The sequence below is a fragment of the Camelus ferus genome, chromosome 21, assembly GCF_009834535.1.
Source record: "Camelus ferus isolate YT-003-E chromosome 21, BCGSAC_Cfer_1.0, whole genome shotgun sequence".
NCBI lineage: Eukaryota > Metazoa > Chordata > Mammalia > Artiodactyla > Camelidae > Camelus > Camelus ferus.
Genome location: NC_045716.1, coordinates 18,390,546 through 18,408,283, shown reverse-complemented (window position 1 = coordinate 18,408,283; position 17,738 = coordinate 18,390,546). Strand labels below are relative to the sequence as shown.

The 17,738-nt window shown below is 40.3% G+C and overlaps 1 protein-coding gene and 1 long non-coding RNA gene across 4 annotated transcripts in view; one reads left to right on the top strand and one right to left on the bottom strand.

Moving 5' to 3' along the window:
• Positions 1 to 17,738, top strand: part of LOC116658688 — a 35,406-nt gene that overhangs the window by 2,561 nt on the left and 15,107 nt on the right. For both annotated transcript variants that reach the window (XR_004313944.1, XR_004313943.1), the window contains exon 2: positions 625 to 793. This is a non-coding gene — a long non-coding RNA (uncharacterized LOC116658688). The remainder of the gene's footprint in view (positions 1 to 624; positions 794 to 17,738) is intronic.
• CD84 (CD84 molecule) overlaps positions 12,704 to 17,738 on the bottom strand; it is a 30,439-nt gene continuing 25,404 nt past the window's right edge. For both annotated transcript variants that reach the window (XM_032463909.1, XM_032463908.1), the window contains one exon: positions 12,704 to 16,269. In XM_032463909.1, coding sequence (XP_032319800.1) covers positions 16,204 to 16,269 — 66 coding nt within the window. In that variant the 3' untranslated portion in view covers positions 12,704 to 16,203. The remainder of the gene's footprint in view (positions 16,270 to 17,738) is intronic.

The window sequence follows — 17,738 nt, the reverse complement described above, 5'->3', positions numbered from 1 at the left end:
TCAGTAACAAGTCCTTAACCTGTGGAACCTGATGCTACCTCCGGGCAGAGAGTGTCAGAATTGAATTGCATTATAGGCTACCTACTGGTGTTGGAGAATTCCTAATTGGTGTGGAACCAGCCCCCCACCTGCAACATTGGAATTGCATGCAGAATCTTCTGCTACCCCAAATGGTATCTCTGTAACCATTAAGCAACAGCTCCCTGTTTACCCTGTCCCTCAGTCCCTAGTAACCTCTTATCTATTTTCTGTTTCTATGAGTTCTAGATACCTCATATAAGTGGACCCATACAATATTTGCTCTTTTGTGTCTGGCTTATTTCACATGGCATGACATCCTCTAGATGTATCCCTGTTGTAGCATGTATCCGAATGTCATTCTATTTTTAATGGCTGAATAGTATTCCATGATTTATATACACTATGTTCATTCATTCATCTGCTTATGAACACTTTTGCATATGCATATCCCCCACTTTTCTAAAGTTCATTTTATGCCGCTATGCTTTTATGAAAGACCTACATTAGTACTTATTTTTGCTAACTAAAATAAATCTAAAGAGGATTTTCACATTGATGAGAAGAGGTGAAAAGCGAAAACAGTGATCAGTGTTTGTTCTGCAGGAGCCAGAGGCAGTGTGCACCCTGAGCAGTGAGAACGGCACTACCAAGCTCCTTCCCCAAGAACTACACTCAGTATCTCAATGTCAACCCATCATGGCTTTGAACTCTGTGAGCATCTGTGCTTCATCTTTACTTATTTTGTGAGTCTGTAAGCAAGATGTGTCCTAAGGTAATTGTTTCTTTGCTTTATGTCTTCTCTGCTTACATAAGGTTTCATAGGAACACTCTACTTTTGGATAGTGGGGAAACCTGTACTGTGAATAATGTTGTGGTGAACATTGATGTATATGTGTCTGTTTTAGTGCTTGCTTTCAATGCCTTTGGATATATCCCCAGGAGCAGAATTACTGGAGCACAGAGTAATTCTATGTTTAGCTTTTTGAGGAATTGCCAAAATGTTTTCCATAGTGGCTGCACAATTTTACATTCACACCAGCAATGTGTAAGAGTTCTGATTTCTCCATATCCTTGCCAACATTTGTTATTTCTGTTTCTTTTGTATTTAAATTGTTTTATTAGTTCTAATTTTAAAAATTGAAGTATAGGTGATTCACAATATTGTGTTAGTTTCTGTGTACAGCGAAGTGATTCAGTTATACATAAATATATTGTTTTTCATATTCTTTTCCATTATAGATTATCACAAGGTAGCAAATATAGTTTCCTGTGCTATACAATGGGACATTGTTGTTTACTCATTTTATATATAGTAGTTTGTATCTGCTGATCTCAGATTCCTAATTTTATCCCACTCCCTTCTTTCCCCTTTGGTAACTGTAAGTTTGTTTTCTATGTCTATGAGTCTGTATCTGTTTTGTAAATAAGTTTATTTGTATCATATTTTAGATTCCACCTATAAGTGTTCCACCTATAAGTGATATCATATGATATTTTTCTTTCTCTTTCTGGCTTAACTTCACTTAGTATGTCAATCTCCAGATCTATCCATGTTGTTGCAAATGGCATTATTTCATTCTTTTTTATGGCTGAGTAGTATTCCTGTGTGTGTGTGTGTGTGTGTGTGTGTGTGTGTGTGTGTGTGTGTGTATCACATCTTCTTTATCCATTTATCTGTTGATGGACATTTAGGTTGCTTCCATGCTTCCATGTCTTGGTTATTGTAAATAGTGCTCCTATGAACATTGAGGTACATGTATCTTTTTGAATTAGAGTTTTCTCTGGATATATGCCCAGGAGCGGGACTGCTGGATCATATGGAAACTCTATTTTCAGTTTTTTGAGAAACCTCCCTACTGTTTTCCATAGTGGCTGCACCAATTTACATTCCCATCAACAGTGTAGGAGGATTCCCTTTTCTCCACACCCTCTCTAGCACTTATCATTTGCGGACTTTTTAATGATGGACATTCTGACTGGTGTGAGGTGATACCTCATGCAGTTTTGATTTGCATTTCTCTGATAATTAATGATTTTGAGCATCTTCTCATATGCCAATTGTCCATCTGTATGTCTTCTTCAGAGAAATGTCTGTTTACATCTTCTGCCCATTTTCTGAAAAAAATTTTTTTGTTATTGAATTGTATGAACTGTTTATATATTCTAGAAATTAAGCCCTTGTCAGTGGCATCATTTGCAAATATTTTCTCCCAATCTGTAGGTTGTCTTTTCACTTTGTTTGTAATTTCCTTTGCTATGCAAAAGCTTATAAGTTTGATCAGGTCCCTTTTGTTTATTTTTGCTTTTTTTCTATTGTCTTGGGAGACTGACCTAAGAACACATTAAATCTGTAGATTGCTTTGGGCATTTTAACAATATTAATTCTTCCAGTCCAGGAGTATGGAATATCTTTCCATTTAAAAAAATCATCTTTAATTTCCTTTACCAATGTTTTATAATTTTCAGCATATAAGTCTGCCAGATCCTTGATCAGGTATATTTCTAAGTATTTTATTTTTTTGGTGAAATTTTAAAAGGGAATTTTTATTACTTTCCCTTTCTGACATTTCATTGTTAGTGTAAAGAAATGCAATGGATTTCTCTGTGTTAATCCTGTATCCTACTACCTTGCTTTTTTTTTTTTTTTTTTTTTTTTTTTTTGTGGGTAATAGCCGTTAAATGGATGTTAAGTAGTATCACATTGTGGCTCTGATTTGCATTTCATTAATGATTAGTGATGTTGATCATCTTTTCATGTGCATATTGGCCATTTGTAATTCTTCTTTGGAGAAATGTCCATTCAAGTCCTTTGCCCCTTTAAAAAGTTTTGTTTGTTTGGGTTTGCTGTTTTTGTTGTTAATTGAGTTGTAGGAGCTGTTAGTAGATTCTGGACATTAATCACTTATCAGATATATGATTTGCAATTTTTTTTCTCTCATTTTGGGGTTGTGTTACTTGATAGTGTCTTTTGATGCACAAAATTTTTAGTTTTGATGAAGGCCAATTTATCTATTTTTTTCTTTTGTTGCCTATGCTTTTGATGTCATACCCAAGAAACCACTGCCAAATCCAGGGTTATGAAGATTTTCCCTTGTGTTGTTTTCTAAGAGTTTTATAGTCTTAGCTTTTATATACAGGTCTTTGATTCATCTGAGTTAATTTTTGTGTCATTTAAGGTAAGAGTCCAACTTCATTCTTTTGCATGTGGATATCTAGTTTTCCATTTGTTGAAGAGTGTCCTTTCCCTATTGAATATTCTTGGAATCTTTGTCAAAAATCATTTGACCATATATTTGAGGGTTTATATCTGAGTTCTCTGTTTCATTCCACCAGTCTCTATGTCTATCTTATGTCCATGCCACACTGTTTTGATTACTGTAATTTTGTAGTAAGTTTTGAAATCAGGAAGTGTGGGTTCTCCAACTTTGTTCTTTTTCAAGATTGTTTTGGCCATTCAGGGTCCCTTGAGATTCCTATGAATTTTAGGATGAGTTTTTTTATTTTGGCAGAAGACTGTTGGGATTTTGATAGGGATTACACTGAATCTGTAGATCACTTTGGGTAGTACTGTCATCCTTACAATATTAAATCTTTCAATTCATGGACATGGGATGTTTTTCATTTATTTTTGTCTTTAATTTATTTCAGTAATGTTTTGTAATTTTTAGTGTTTAAGTGTTTGGCCTCCTTGGTTAGATTTATTCCTAAGTATTTTATTCTTTTTAATGCTATTGTAAAAGGAATTATTTTTGTAATTTCCTGTTTGTATTGTTCATTGTTAGTGTACAGAAATAACTGTGTTTTGTGTGTTAATTTTGTATCCTGCAACTTTGCTTAATTTGTTTATTTGCTATAATAATTTTGTGTGTGTGTGTGTGTGGAATATTTAGGGTTTTCTATATATAAGACCATGTCATCTTCAGACAGAGATAATTTTACTTCTACCTTTCCAATCTAGATACCTTTCACTTATTTTTCTTGCCTAATTGTTCTGGCTAGGACTTCCAATACTATGTTGAATATAAATTGTGAAAGTGAGCATCCTGTCTTGATCCTGATCCTAGGGGAAAAGCTTTTTGCCCTTTATCATTAAGTATGATGCTAGATTGGGTTTTCCAAGTATAGGCTGAATTACAGGTATGTGATTTATAGATCCAATCAGTCATTTCAGAAGAATCCAGAAATAGAGATGGGGTTATCTAGGAAATATCTGTGGAGGACCCTCTTGTCTGATGGCTTGGACCCTCATGAATTGCATGGGAGGCCAAGGTTTTTGAGAATTTTGTACCAGCAGAAAAGCTCTCAGCTTGAATGGAAGGGGACAGAGACAGGACTAGATGAAGGAAGGCCATCAATGCCTGGGATTCTAGAGGACAGGCTGATAGAGCTATCCAGCTGCAAATGTGTTATTCTTCAAGAAAAGGGAAAAATTATTCCAAAGGTGGTTCAGAGGTTGGTAAGGCTGATACTGCCACCATAGGCCCTAAGGCACAAGCTCAAGTGTCAGGGCTGTTTTCTTCTCCGTTCCAAAGGGGTGGGGGCCACTGCCCAGGGCTGAGGGAATGGACCTGGTGGGCCTAGAAGGCAGAATCACCTAGATGGATCCAGAATACAAGAACATGGAGCTAAAGAGGATTATTCTCAAGTCTTAAAATCTAATAGACTCTTCCCTGCTAGATTTTAGACTTACTTGGGACTTGTGACCCTTTTCTTTTTTTCTATTTCTTCCTTTTGGAACGGGAATATCTATCCTTTGTTCTACCATTGTGTTTTTGGAATATGTAAATTGTCTGGTTTCAAAACTGGAAAGGAATCTTCCCATAAGATGAATCATACCTTGAGTTTCCCTTATACCTGATTTAGATACTATTTATATAAGATTTTGGACTTTGAGTTGATGTTGGATGGGTTAAGACTTTGGGGGCTGTGTTCTATTATATTGATTAATTTTTGTATGTTGAACCATCCTGGCATTCCAGGAGTAAATCCAACTTGGTCATGATGGAAAACCATTATATATATATATGCTGCTGAATTTGATTTGCTAGTATTTTGTTGAGGATTTTTGCATCAATACACATCAGGAATATTGTTCTATAGTTTTATCAGTGGGTAGTACTGGTGAAAGACTGGAAGTTGGGAAGAAGGAAGAAATAATGTTTTTTTTTTTTTTTCCCATCTTGGTTTCTGGTAATGTCTCCAGCAGCAGCCGTAGTGGAAAATGAGTGCAACTCCAGAGTAATGAAGTTCTAGAAGTCATTCCAGAAGTCTTGGCAGTGTGGTATTTATGGGCTCTGGTTCCAGTGGTGGCAGCTGCAGTGGTGGGTGACCTTAGGCTGCCAGGCTCTTGTAGTTTTGGTGGAAATATGGATTCCTGGCATCCTGCAATGTGGTAGTAGTACTGGTTCCCAAGGCAAGTTCCCCTAGATGTGGTAAAAACGTCCTGAAATTACTAATTGCTTAGTAACCTCATCTTCTCTGTTTTACTTCTCAAATCCTTCCATCACTTTTGTATTCAATTTCTTATATTCAAAAGGGTTCTCCATATTTAACATAGTTTCAGTTTTTCTGATCAAACATTGAGAGAAACACCTTTTAGTTTTAGTTTGCTATTTCATTTTCTAATCATTCATGGGTGTTGAATCTTATCAAATATATTTTTTGAAATCTATCAAGATGATTATGCTTTTTTCTCCCTTTTTAATGGGTTTAAACAACACAGTGCAATAAAAGATTTCTTAAAGATAAATCATCCTTGTATTCTGGGGATAAACCCTACTCAATTGCATTTTTCCTTTTAATGCATTGCTTGGTTCAATTTACTAAAATTTAAATTAAGATTTTTAACATGTGTATTTGTAAGTGAGACTGGTCTATATCAGGAGTTGACAGTTTTTTTTTCAGTAAAGGTCAAGATAGTGAATATTTTAGACTTCATGGGTCATATGGTTTCCATTGCAACTATTCAACTTTGCTGTTGTAGCATGAAAGCAGCCACAGTCAACACGTAACTGAATGAGTGTTAGGACTGTCTCAGTAACATTTGACTTATGAACACTGAAATTTGAATTTCATTTCATTTTCACATCACCAAATGTTATTATTCTTTTGAGTTTTTTCAGCCTTTTTATATTGTAAAAACTATCTTAACCCTTGTATAAAACCCTTGGCAGGCTGGATTTACACACAGGATGTAGTTTGCTGATCCCTGATCTATATTTTTCTTTTTGGGGAATTATCCTCATCTAGTTTGGAATCAGTGCTCAATGAATTTTGAAGTTCCTCACTATTTTTTTTTTTTTTTTTTTTTTATGTTTTGGAACAGGTGAAATTACATAGAAATTACCCTGTCATTGAATGGGGGTAGAACTAGTTAATAAGCCCATCTAGGCTTGGTACCTTTTGGGGAATTAGATAACTGAATATCTTTTCCATTTTTTCTTTGATTGTAGAAGTTCTTCCAGTTATAAATCTTCAACTTATAAACTATTATAGGTATAAAGCTATAAACCAGAGCAATCCATTGGTTCTTCCTGCCACCAGATGGCATTATCATATTTGTGTTTTGGAAAGATTACTCTGGCTGTAGAGAATGGATTGGACGAGGGCAAGTGTGGCTTCAGGAGGCAAGGTGCTGTTGTCCAGGTATGAGATGATACTGGCTTACCCTATCTGGTGTATAAAAGAAGAAAAGTTGGATAGATTATAAAATTATTCAAGAGCTGTGTTAGGGATTTTCAAGACCACCATCAGGTTTAATGGTTCACTAGGAGGACTTACAGGGTTCAGCATACAGTTATACTCATGGCTATGATTTATTACAATGAATAGATACAGAAGGATAGATAAATCAGTAAAAGGAGATGGTACATAGAATGGTGCCCAGAAGAAACCAGATACAAGCTTCCAAGAGTCTTTTCACAGTGGAGTCACACGGGATGTGCTTAATTCCTCTAGCATGTGACATGTGATGACAACACATGTGAAATGTTGTCTACCACGGAAGCTTGCCTGAGCCTAGGATTCTAGAGTTTTTGTCGATAGTCAGGAACATAGGCACTGACTGCCTAGCACGTACCAAATTCCAGAATCTCAAGGAAAGCGGGAGTTCAGCACAAAGCAAACTGTACAACAGTTTAAACTCAGTGAACCCCTCTGGATCGAACTTCCCCCAGATCCCAGTTCTCAGACACCAGCTAAGGGCCAACCTTGTAAGCCTACCTTTCAGAGAATAGCTGTCTTAGGCCTACATTGTTAATGTTAACTGTTTTCTGTGTTTTCTAAATCTCAACTATGTTTTCTGTACAGGTAGACAAGGCAATTTTTTTTTCTACTGCATTTCTGTCCAAAGGCTGGAAACTTATTAAGGGAATATACTTAGGAATAAATTCCTTTGTCACTGAGACGTATGACAAAGGATTGCCACATTCCAGTGAAGGGAAGGCAGCTAAAGGCTGCACAAACTGTTGCATCTTCATTAGTTAATCAAAACATTGTACAGTGAGGACTTCCTCTGTAACTAGCAGCACAGGAGACACTGTGGCTATAAATCGGTGAGCAAAATCAGCTGTGGTCTGTGTCCTGCTAGAGCTCACAGTCCAGTGGGGAAAGGGAGACATTAACCAAATAACCACAAGGAGAAATATTTAAGGATAAAATCTGAAAGCCGCTATAGCAGAAAGAGATGTAGTGCGATGAAAGCAAAAATGGGCATCAGACATGGTCGGAGGCAACAAGGAGACTTCTCTCAGGAATGAGAAGCAGATAAAGTATTTCAGGCACAGGGAGAGTCCTAAGGCTAATGTGTAGATTAAATTAGATGAAATGCTCCAGAACTTCAGAGGGCACTAGAAAAACATCACCTAAAAATTAAAAAAAAAAATAATCTCAAGTGGTTCCGGTATCTGCTTACAGAGTTTTACACAGGGGCTCTGAAAATCTTCCGGGTAGTAGTTCAATATCAGGTCAACAAGAAAAGGATGAAGAAATGCTGCTGAGGGGGCTGGAGCCCCAGCACATTTGCGAAGAGTTGTTCTGAGTAGAGGATCTGAGGCTTCTTTGATAAGCAGCAAGTAAAGGAAGTGGTTTCAGATCTAGAAGCCTCTATCTGCTATTTCACATACCACTTCTTAGCAAATCACTTTTCCTTCAACGTTTTACAAAACATCCTGAGGCCCTGCGCATGTTGTTCTGAGGGAACCACACCCTTAATCTCCTCAGTGAGAGCCTAGCTTTTTTATCTCATTCCTCCAAGTCGCACTGTGTGTGACCTAGACAACCCCTACTCTCCGATTCCTTAGAAACAGACTCAAAGTGGTTTCCAAGACTCTTTTTTTTTACTCCTGATGTCTGGGTCCCAGTCTGAGTTCAGTTCAACAAATATTTATTAAGCTCTATGAAGCATTGGTTTCTGTGCTGAAGTGCAGTGAGTGGAAAGAGGAGTAAGACAAAGCTGTTGTCCTGGAGAGAGATGGACCCCAACCAAAACACATGATTTAAGTGCCCAATTCCTCTGTCTCTAGGATGATCAAGGCAGAACTACCTGCTTTACCTCTAGCCATAAGCCTCTATTGCGCTCTGGTTTCTTGTTGTTTCTGGAATTGGTCCTCCCTCTCTAGCTTTCCCATCCTTCCTCAGGATCCTGGTGGTCTTTCTCACAGCAGACTTCCTTTTCCCATTCTCTGTTTTACCACCTTCAGTCCTTCGGTGCCTTTGCATCTACTCAGGGTCTGAGTTCTCAGTCTGCACACAGCCTTTGTCATGTTGTTGAAAGAGCCTTGGCTGCTTCAGCTACTTGTTTTTTCTCTTCTTTAAAAAGCAAAATAAGACACAAAAAGAATAGATACATCATCAAATATTTTTGTGTTTACTTGCTGAAACGTAGTCTGTGATCTCATTTTTTAGGCACTTACAAGGTGTAGCCAATACTTTATCAGTGGAAGTTTACAAATGCATGAAATAAAAGGATAATATGTAGAAAGGATACAATACTCTGTTACAAACATGGCATCTAGCCTCTGAAACAGGTTTAGCAGCATTTGCTACCAGTGAGCATAATCTTCAGGTTTGTGTTAATTAAGTTATTCGATTATTTGAGGATCTGAGGTTCATTAAGTTCACTGTAGACACAAAGAAGAGGAAGAAGTTTATGACCTCAAATGATTATTGGCCAGGTTGGGGAGACATTTAAGAAAAAGCTACATAATTATCCTAGAATGCGATAAATGCTACTACTATGCACTTAGGTACTAAATGCTATAGGAATATAAACAGGGAGCTATAGATTTAGCTGTGAGTGGGAGGCTTTGGAAGTCTACACAAAGAGGGGATGCTTGGTCTGATCTCTGAAATATGAAAGATCCAGAGATGGAAAGGAGAGAAAGGCATTTCAGGTGGAGGACACAGCATGGACAAAGGCATGGAAGTGGGAAAGGATTTGGTGAGTTCATGGACCCATGGTATCTCTATGCGGCTGGAACCTAAGGAGCAGGCAGGAGGGTGGCCTGGAAGATCTGATGGGTCAGCTTGCTAAGGAGTCTTGTCTCACAGGAAAAAATTTTCAGTAGGAAAATGAAGTGATAAGTTCCATGTTTTAGAAAGATTATTCTTTAGGATAACAACTTGGATAATAAATGGTAAGGAAAAGAACTGACAGTGTGGGTGTGGAGAGGAAGGGTGTGTCTGAGAATTAGCCAGACTGAGGGGACATGGTTGAGAGGAGCCGCACAGAGGAGTTGAAATTGATTAAATGTAGCCATGAGTAGAGGTGACAGGAAGAAAGAAAGAAGACTCTAGGATAAGAGTTTTCTGCTTTGGGTAGCTGCTATTTGATGAAGCAGTGAAAAATAACAGTTCAGGACACAGCTCTTAGAGTTGGATGACTAAGAATTTATTTCAGTTTTTTTTAAGGCTTTTTTCAGATCAATCTTTTTTTTTTTTTTTTTTTTTTTGGTGGGGGGAGGTAACCAGATTTATTCTTTCTTTAATGGAGGTACTGGGGATTGAACCCAGGACCTCATGCATGCTAAGCACACACTCTACCACTGAGCTATATCCTCCCCACCCTCATTCCTGGTTTTAATATTTATTTGGATGAGTTACTTAGCCTTTCTGTAACTCAGTTTCTTAATTTGGAAACTGGAGGATGATTGCATCTACATCAGTGGTAGATGAGATTTAATGTTTCTTGTAGACTTTAAATGAGGAAATACATATAAAACCTTAGGGTGGAGAATGGTACATAGTAAGCCCTCAAGAAGTATTAGCTATTAAGATTATGGTGGGTCATTAATTAGTATCAGGGAAACAGACAGAAAGCAAGGTAGGGAGGTCAAGGAAAGATCTGTGAGTTCAATTCTGGGCATATTGAATTTAAGGTGACTTCCGACATCTATGCAGAAATGACCCACAAACAGTTGAAAATAAATGAAATGATTGAGATTATATGTATTAAAAATTTCTCTGACAGGCTATTTATGTAATTATTTGTCTATAACAAGACCTCATAAGAAAAATCTCTATTTCTCACTTGCAAGGATATGGCCCAGCATTGATGCATCCAAACCCAGAGACCTGCACAGAGCTGTTCAAAACTGTCTGGGGAATCAGCCAGCAAGAGTTAATAATTATCATCCAAAGAGGAGATAGTTCTGTTCTCTTATGCAGTCTCAAAATAAATTTCTCAAAGTCTGCAAATTTCTAGAGAATGTACTAATCCATAACTTTGTTTCCTCAAGTCAGAACGTCAGGACTTTTATGAATGGTCCTTTGTCAAAATATACTAACTCTCTAATTTGATTTGAACGACCATCCAGGGATCCTCACATTTGGATGGGGGATCATTAAAAACTAAAGGTGCACAGCTGTTTCTTAACCATGAAATAGTGTAGCACAACTCTTCAATTCTTACCTCTCCTGTTCTGTTATTCTTGTGCTATCAACTGTGGAAGTTCACACTGTGTTTCTCTCATTTTGTCATTCATCAGAAATGCTTAAGATCTGGATCCCTTGTTTGCTAGGAAGCCAGCTCTGCCCCAAATGCAGACAAAGAGCTCTATCCAAGCTTCTTTCATGGATGTTTCCAACAGGAGAGTTGAGTGATTGCCCAGAGAACAAAGGAATTAACATATGAACACGTTTACTTGGAGCTGCTCTCAGTGTCTTTAAAATATTATTATATGTATATATTCATTCAACAAATATTTGTGGGCCACTTATTATGTGTCAAGCAAAGTGCCAGGTGTGTGTTATACCTGAAGCAAAGTGCCAGGTGGTGGGGATCCAGAGCAGGTAAAGGGCTGGCAAGCACGGTCAGGTGCAAGAATACGGTCCTCTATGATAAGAAGTCTTGAGTTCAAATCCTGTCTTCCCAAGCTTCCTGACTTTGCTAAGGTACTTATTCCCTCAGCCTCAGGCTTAACGTAAAATACAAGAATTAATTTCTACTTTATAGCATCTAGTGTGGCAGTTGGTATATAAAGTACACCCTCAGTTAACTATTACAGGCTCCCTGCCCTCAAGCAGCTCTCCATGTCCATCATTATTATTCAGACATAGCCCTCGTGCTCTCAGTCTAGTTGAGGAGACAATGGTATAGGATCAGGTAATTAGGGTGTAGTGTAGGTAAGTGAAAGAAGACATTGAGTTAGGAGGACTGAGAGTTAAAAGTTTGATGTATGGCAGTGAATTTAGCATAATATCAGATACATTTCTGTTGCAAGAACCTTATTTCATAATTTTGGTTTAGCATCTCGTGAAGGTTTCAGGGCTATAAGAACAAGCTGATACAATGATCCAGGGCTTTACTATGTGCAAAGATGTAACATCTCATTTAATCCCCACATCCACACTACAAAATAGGAACCAGTATTATCCCCATTTTACAGATGGGCAAACCAAGGCACAGAGAAGTTAAAATAACTTGTCCAAGGTCACATAACTAGGAAACCAGGATTCAGATCCAGGTACTCTAGCATCAGAGCCCGCATTTGTGCCCACGCTCTACACTTCTTCTGATCGTTTCCTTCTTCAAGCTTCATATTATAACCAGTAGGGACTGTCACTAATTATTTACAAATTGAGGGAAGTTCAGGAAAAAGTCAAACAGAAGAAAAGTAGTGGATCTTGAAGAAATATAGCTTGCCATTTCTTTTCTTCAGGCGGAATATGAGAAGTGCTCTGTTGACATAGCCTGGACCAGCCAGGCTCTTTCCTTCTTCCCATGCCCACGTTCTAGAGGTGGCCCAGTCAAGCTCTTCTCTCGTGGACTGTGCAAAGTGTTCTATAGCTTTGAAAAAAAAAAGAGCCCTCATTTTGAATCAGCTTCACTTTGTATTTCTGAGAAGCATTAACTGCAATGTTTTTCAATTTCTCAGTTCCCTGATACAAGATCCTGTTCCACTGAAAGAATACTTTGATTTTATAAACCTGTTGGCCATCATCTAGTTTGTCTGGAAAGCTGTGAAGGGGAAAATAAAATTGCACTCATTTTACAGAAGGAGAATCTGAGAACTGAGCCCTTGGGAATGGAAGTAGCTTATGTCTTCATTAATCAGAAGATTTGTAGGAAAGAGTGAGAGATAAGCACTGTGGTCTTGAGTCCCAAAGGCCACTTGAAGAATTTCTGGTGCACTGGTTCCTTCTCATGTTTGTTCTCCTGGGAGACCTAAGGAACTCCTGCTTCTGGGTCTTCTTCCTTCTTTCTTCCTTCCCTCCCTTCCTTCCTCCTTCTTCCTTCTCCCTGCACTTTCCACTGGGGCATTCGGACCCTAGGGACTTGACTGAGTAAGCACACCAGAGAGAGGCAGGGACAGCAGATTCAAGAATGCAGATGTTCAGGAGTGATCCCTCAATGCATGTAAAGGTGAGGGATGCTTTAATTTTAGGAGAAACTCAGCTTGTTCTCTGTGACTCTGGAACTTCTCCATCCTTTAGGACCAAATCTCTTCATTTCTTCCTTCATGTCCCTCCCTAGGGTGACTGCCTTTCACCTCCTCACACCAGGCTCCTTGCTTCAGTTGACATCATAGTTGGTCTAAAGCCCTCCCAAATGCTCTTATACTTGAAATAGCCTCTGATGTCTGCATCTTGATATTTAATGCTTGCCATAATTTGATTCCACTATTTTTATTGGCTTCTATCCATCAATGCTTCCAACATGTACCTTCTTTTCAAGCTGGCTGGTCACTTTCAATTCCATTCAACAGCATTTGTAGCTCACCAGCAGAGTACGTGCAAGGCACCATATTGGCTGGTGTTTGATGCAGAGATGAAAGTTATCATCTCTCATGATCACTTCATGACCATGAAGTCATGGACCTGCCCTTTAAGTAATGGACAATGTGGAAGGAAGCAAATAATTCTCTATACTGTAAGGTAGAATGAAATGAGCTTTAGTGATAGAAGGGCCAAAGGGTAAGGAAGAAGTGCAAAAAGAGCCATGATCAATTTGACTAGTGATACCAGGAGAAGCTTCAAAGAGAAGGTGACATTTGAGCTGAGTATTGAAGGGTGTGTAGATGGACAGGGGATGGGGGCACACGTTCCAGCTGAGGCACTCTGCCATGCATAGGTGTATCTGAGGAGGTGCCCAGAACACACCACACAGATCCAGGCCTTTGCTCTCTTTTATGCTTTCCTCACTTGGATGCCCTCTGTCTTCTTCATTCTCTACTAAATCCCACCCACTATTTAAGGCCCAGCTTCAGCTGCACCTCCTCCATAAGGTCTTCTCTGACTGTGCTAGCTTGTGCCACTCCTTGCAGCATGGAATTCAGGATTTAACTGTAGTGTCTATGCTGTAATTAGACCCGGGCAGACATTATGCTCATCTTATACTTTGGAGACGTTGCAGCCTCCAACACAGTGCTAATGACAGTTGGGGCTAGATAGTTCTATGGATCCATTAACTGGGACTAAACCTTCATTCTGCCTAAAGGCAGTTTATTTCTGCTGTCCAGCCTGGGATTGGTCATGAGGGTTTAGGATTTAGCTGGTTATGTTTGCTAACACATAAGGGAAACAGTTTCTCAAATGCTTACTTGAATGTTCTGCTCAGCCATGGGTGATTCCTCCTAAGTGCTGGCAGGGAGAAGGGGCGGGTCACTAAACTCAGCTTGAACTCTAGGGCCCCCTGGGCTGAGCCTCAGGAACTGGGGCGAATCAGGTTTCATCATCAACACTGTCATCTCGCAAGCTCCCCCTCGAGAGAGACTACTTCCTTCGAGGTCTCTTGTTTTGATGGCTGAATTCCCCTAAAGTGCCAGAAATATAGCTAAGCAATTTCTTTTGGAGAATGAGTGTACTGGATATGGCTTCCTCTTCTTGCTAAGCCTGCTTGGAGTGTGGAATAGCCTGGTTATACAGAGAAGCAGAACCAACAGGGAGCAGCTATATATAAAAAGGAACTAAGTCTTGTGGTTATGGAGACCGAGAAGTTCCGAGATCTGTAGTCCGCAGGCTGGAGAGGCAATGGTATAGTTCCAGTCAGAGTCCAAAGGCCTAAGAACCAGGAGAGCTGAGGGTGCAAATTCCAGTCCAAGTCCAAGTCTAAGTCCAAAGGCAGGAGAAGACTGATGTCTCAGCTCAAAGACAGTGAGGCAGAGAGAGAGAATGAATTCTCCCCTACTCCGCCTTTTTGTTCTATTCAGGTTTTCAATAGATTTGGTGATGCCCCTCCATGCTGGAGAGGAGGATTAGTCTGCTTTCCTCAGTTTACCAATTCAAGTGTTCATCTCATCCAGAGACACTCTCACACTCTCACCTGGAATAATGTTTAACCAAATATCTGGGTACCCCATGGCCCAGTCAAGTTGGCACATCACAGAGTGATATAGAAGGAAAACTTGGCCAGAAAGAAAATCTTATGCGGTTTCTGAAGTAGAGCATGAAAAAAAAAAAAGCCCCAGCAGTCTAGTGCCTCTAGAAAGAGCATTTTCCAACACTCCATTTGGAGAGTGTGTCTGCATAGCTGAGAGCCACAACTCTGATGGCTTTCCATGAGACACAGTCATGTATGGTTGGGCTGGTCCAGACAGTTGTACCCTGCACAAAGGTTTCCAGACAAAGGGAAAGACAGAGGTTGAAATGCAGTCCTCATTCTACACACCAAGCCATGCACTTAGGTGAGGGGCTTCATCTGCCCGAGGTGCCGTGCGTACTGGGGGAGGAGACCATGCACCAGGGATCCTCGTATATTATGGGAATACAGAACAATGTGAGGTCTCCTAAGGAATAAGGAATGTACAAAGTTCCCTTGTGACAGGTTAAGGCTGTTAAACAGAAACCAATGCTTCCTGGAGGCAAACAATGTTAGTCTCAGAAAACTGAGCTAACGAGCAGAAAACTGCTCTGGCACTTAAACCTTGCCATTGCTAAAGGGAAGTCAAAAGCTTATCTGTGACCAGACCTGACCTATTCACAAGTCAGAAAAATGAAGCCAGGAGGAGACAGGATGATGACTATATTTTAATGACTACTCTAGACTGTTGGGGGCCTGGTGATTGCTATTAGGCTTCAGTAATCTTCAGAACTATTCTTAGATTATTTCTGGCTAGAGAATCATAATAAATATGATGCAGACCGGGCATTCAGGGCTCTTGGTCCATGGGGGTCTTGAGTCCCCTGGTCCCATCTTTGATTTGACTCTTGTGTCTGTCTTTCTTAATTGCCACGTCACCCATCCATTTACAGGAACCATTGTTGTGCTGGCCACAACAGTATATATTGAGCATGAGTAGAGAATCCTAAGTTGCATGCCACTGGCATATTACAGGTGTGCAAAATATTGATCTTCCACATATGGGGTTACTGGGAAGGGTCATTTCCTCTAGTCATAGGCAGCCTTCAGACATGAGCAATCTTGACTGTTTGCCCATCGTGCCATAAAAATATTATTTTCTTCATGTGCTGCAATATGAAGAAGGTTGGGAAGAACTATGGCAGGGGACCTGCCTTGTCATTCATCTGGAAGGGAGCCATTCCAGAAAGGGCATGTGTCCATTTTGTCTATCTAGGCACAAGCTATACCCAGCAACAGAGTGCTTCCTTCTTTGCTTATGTGTTGGGATTTGGTGATTTGCAATCTCCAGGCAAAACCATGGCCGAGAAAGTCTGGGTCTGGGGCATCTGCCAGTATCTACAGTTGTAGCTCAGTTTCCATAGGGAGGAACGCCATCGGGGAGCCTAGATCACAATTTCATAGCTTGAAGTCCCAGGAGGTTTGCTGTCCTGAGTGCTGGGTTTCTCCGACTGCACAAAAGGGAGATGGAGGACATGTTAGCTGAAAGGTGCTGCTAGGGAATTCCAGTCCCACGAGGTACCCAGGAGAGTTATGTAAATGGCACAGGGAGATGCCTTAGATTTCCCTTGTTCTGGGGTGATCTGGGGTAGCAGGGCCTTGCCCTTTGCTGAGTTCCCTCAGCTCTGTTCCAGCCACCCCATTTGCAAGCCCTTGGGTCATCAACTTCTTAGCCTAGAAAACAGCAGCAGGAGGGAATGGGGATATTTGCATTAATTTTGATTATAGACTTGAGGCAACATCCAGGCTCAGGCTACCTTCCTTCCTGGTTCCTACTCGAGCCTTCATTCATTCTGTGCCCTAATAACTGTCCCTTGGCCCAGATGTAGTGGTGAGTCACCTCCATCAGTGTCATGTGCTCGTTACCCAGAGTACTGCAGGCAACCCTCCCACTGGCTTGAGGAGTCTCAGATTTAGAATTACATACTGTCAGGTGAATAACTGTCCTTCAGCTTGTCTAGATTTACTTGGAGATGTCTCAGTCCAGGGCTCCCTGATTAATCTCTCAAGTAGAGTTCTTTCCTGTTGTATCTCCTTCTCGGTTTCCTCCCACTCTGCTTCAGATCCCGGCTCAAACATGCAGGCACCTGCTCCTCACTTCCTGCTTCCCCTTCCCCTTTCCTCGTCCTCCTCTTCTCTGATCACTCACCTCCTTCCTTTTCTTCTTACTCTTTCCCTCTTCTGATCACTGAGGAAGTCAAGGTCCTTCTGTCTTGCTCTTCAGGGCTCTTGGCTTTTTACATTCAAACTGACCCATGCATTGAGTCCCCTTACAACCTTCCTGCTTGTCCAGCTCATAGATGCCTTATAGAATCAGCTCTTAATTTTTATTCATGGATTCATTTGCATTCCATTCCAATTTCCCAACATTTCCTCCCACTATTCTTATGTTATCATTATTATCCCTTTCCCTTAGACTTCTGGATTCCAGTTTCTTTCTTGATTAGCTTCCTGCCTATTAACTCAGCTTTTAAACAGGAACACTTACAAAACGTTTGATTCACCCAGAGATCCCAAAGCTGTCCTGACTACAGCAGAAATGAGGACTCACAGACAGCGACAACCCCTCATGTGGTCCCCAAAACTGAAAGTCTTATCTGTATATCTGAGAGGACACTGAGGTACAGGGAACTGTGAATGTCACTGGACCACTACAAATGCTTGTGCAGGCTGCACACTGTGAACGCCTGCTGAGGGAGGAAATGGACACTGAAATTCAGCCTGTATTCTACTGGCCAAGCTGTGTACCTGCTGTGGGCCTGTGTCTGCCTAGAGTTGGGTAGGGGGGCACTTGGTTTCCAGTTTTTACACTGTGAGCCATCTACGGCCCTGGGTGCTGTAGAGGCTGGAGTTTCCACACTGCAGTTCAGAGGCCCGGAGTCTCCTGCAGTAGGAAGGGTGGGCTCAGCACTCAAGCTGG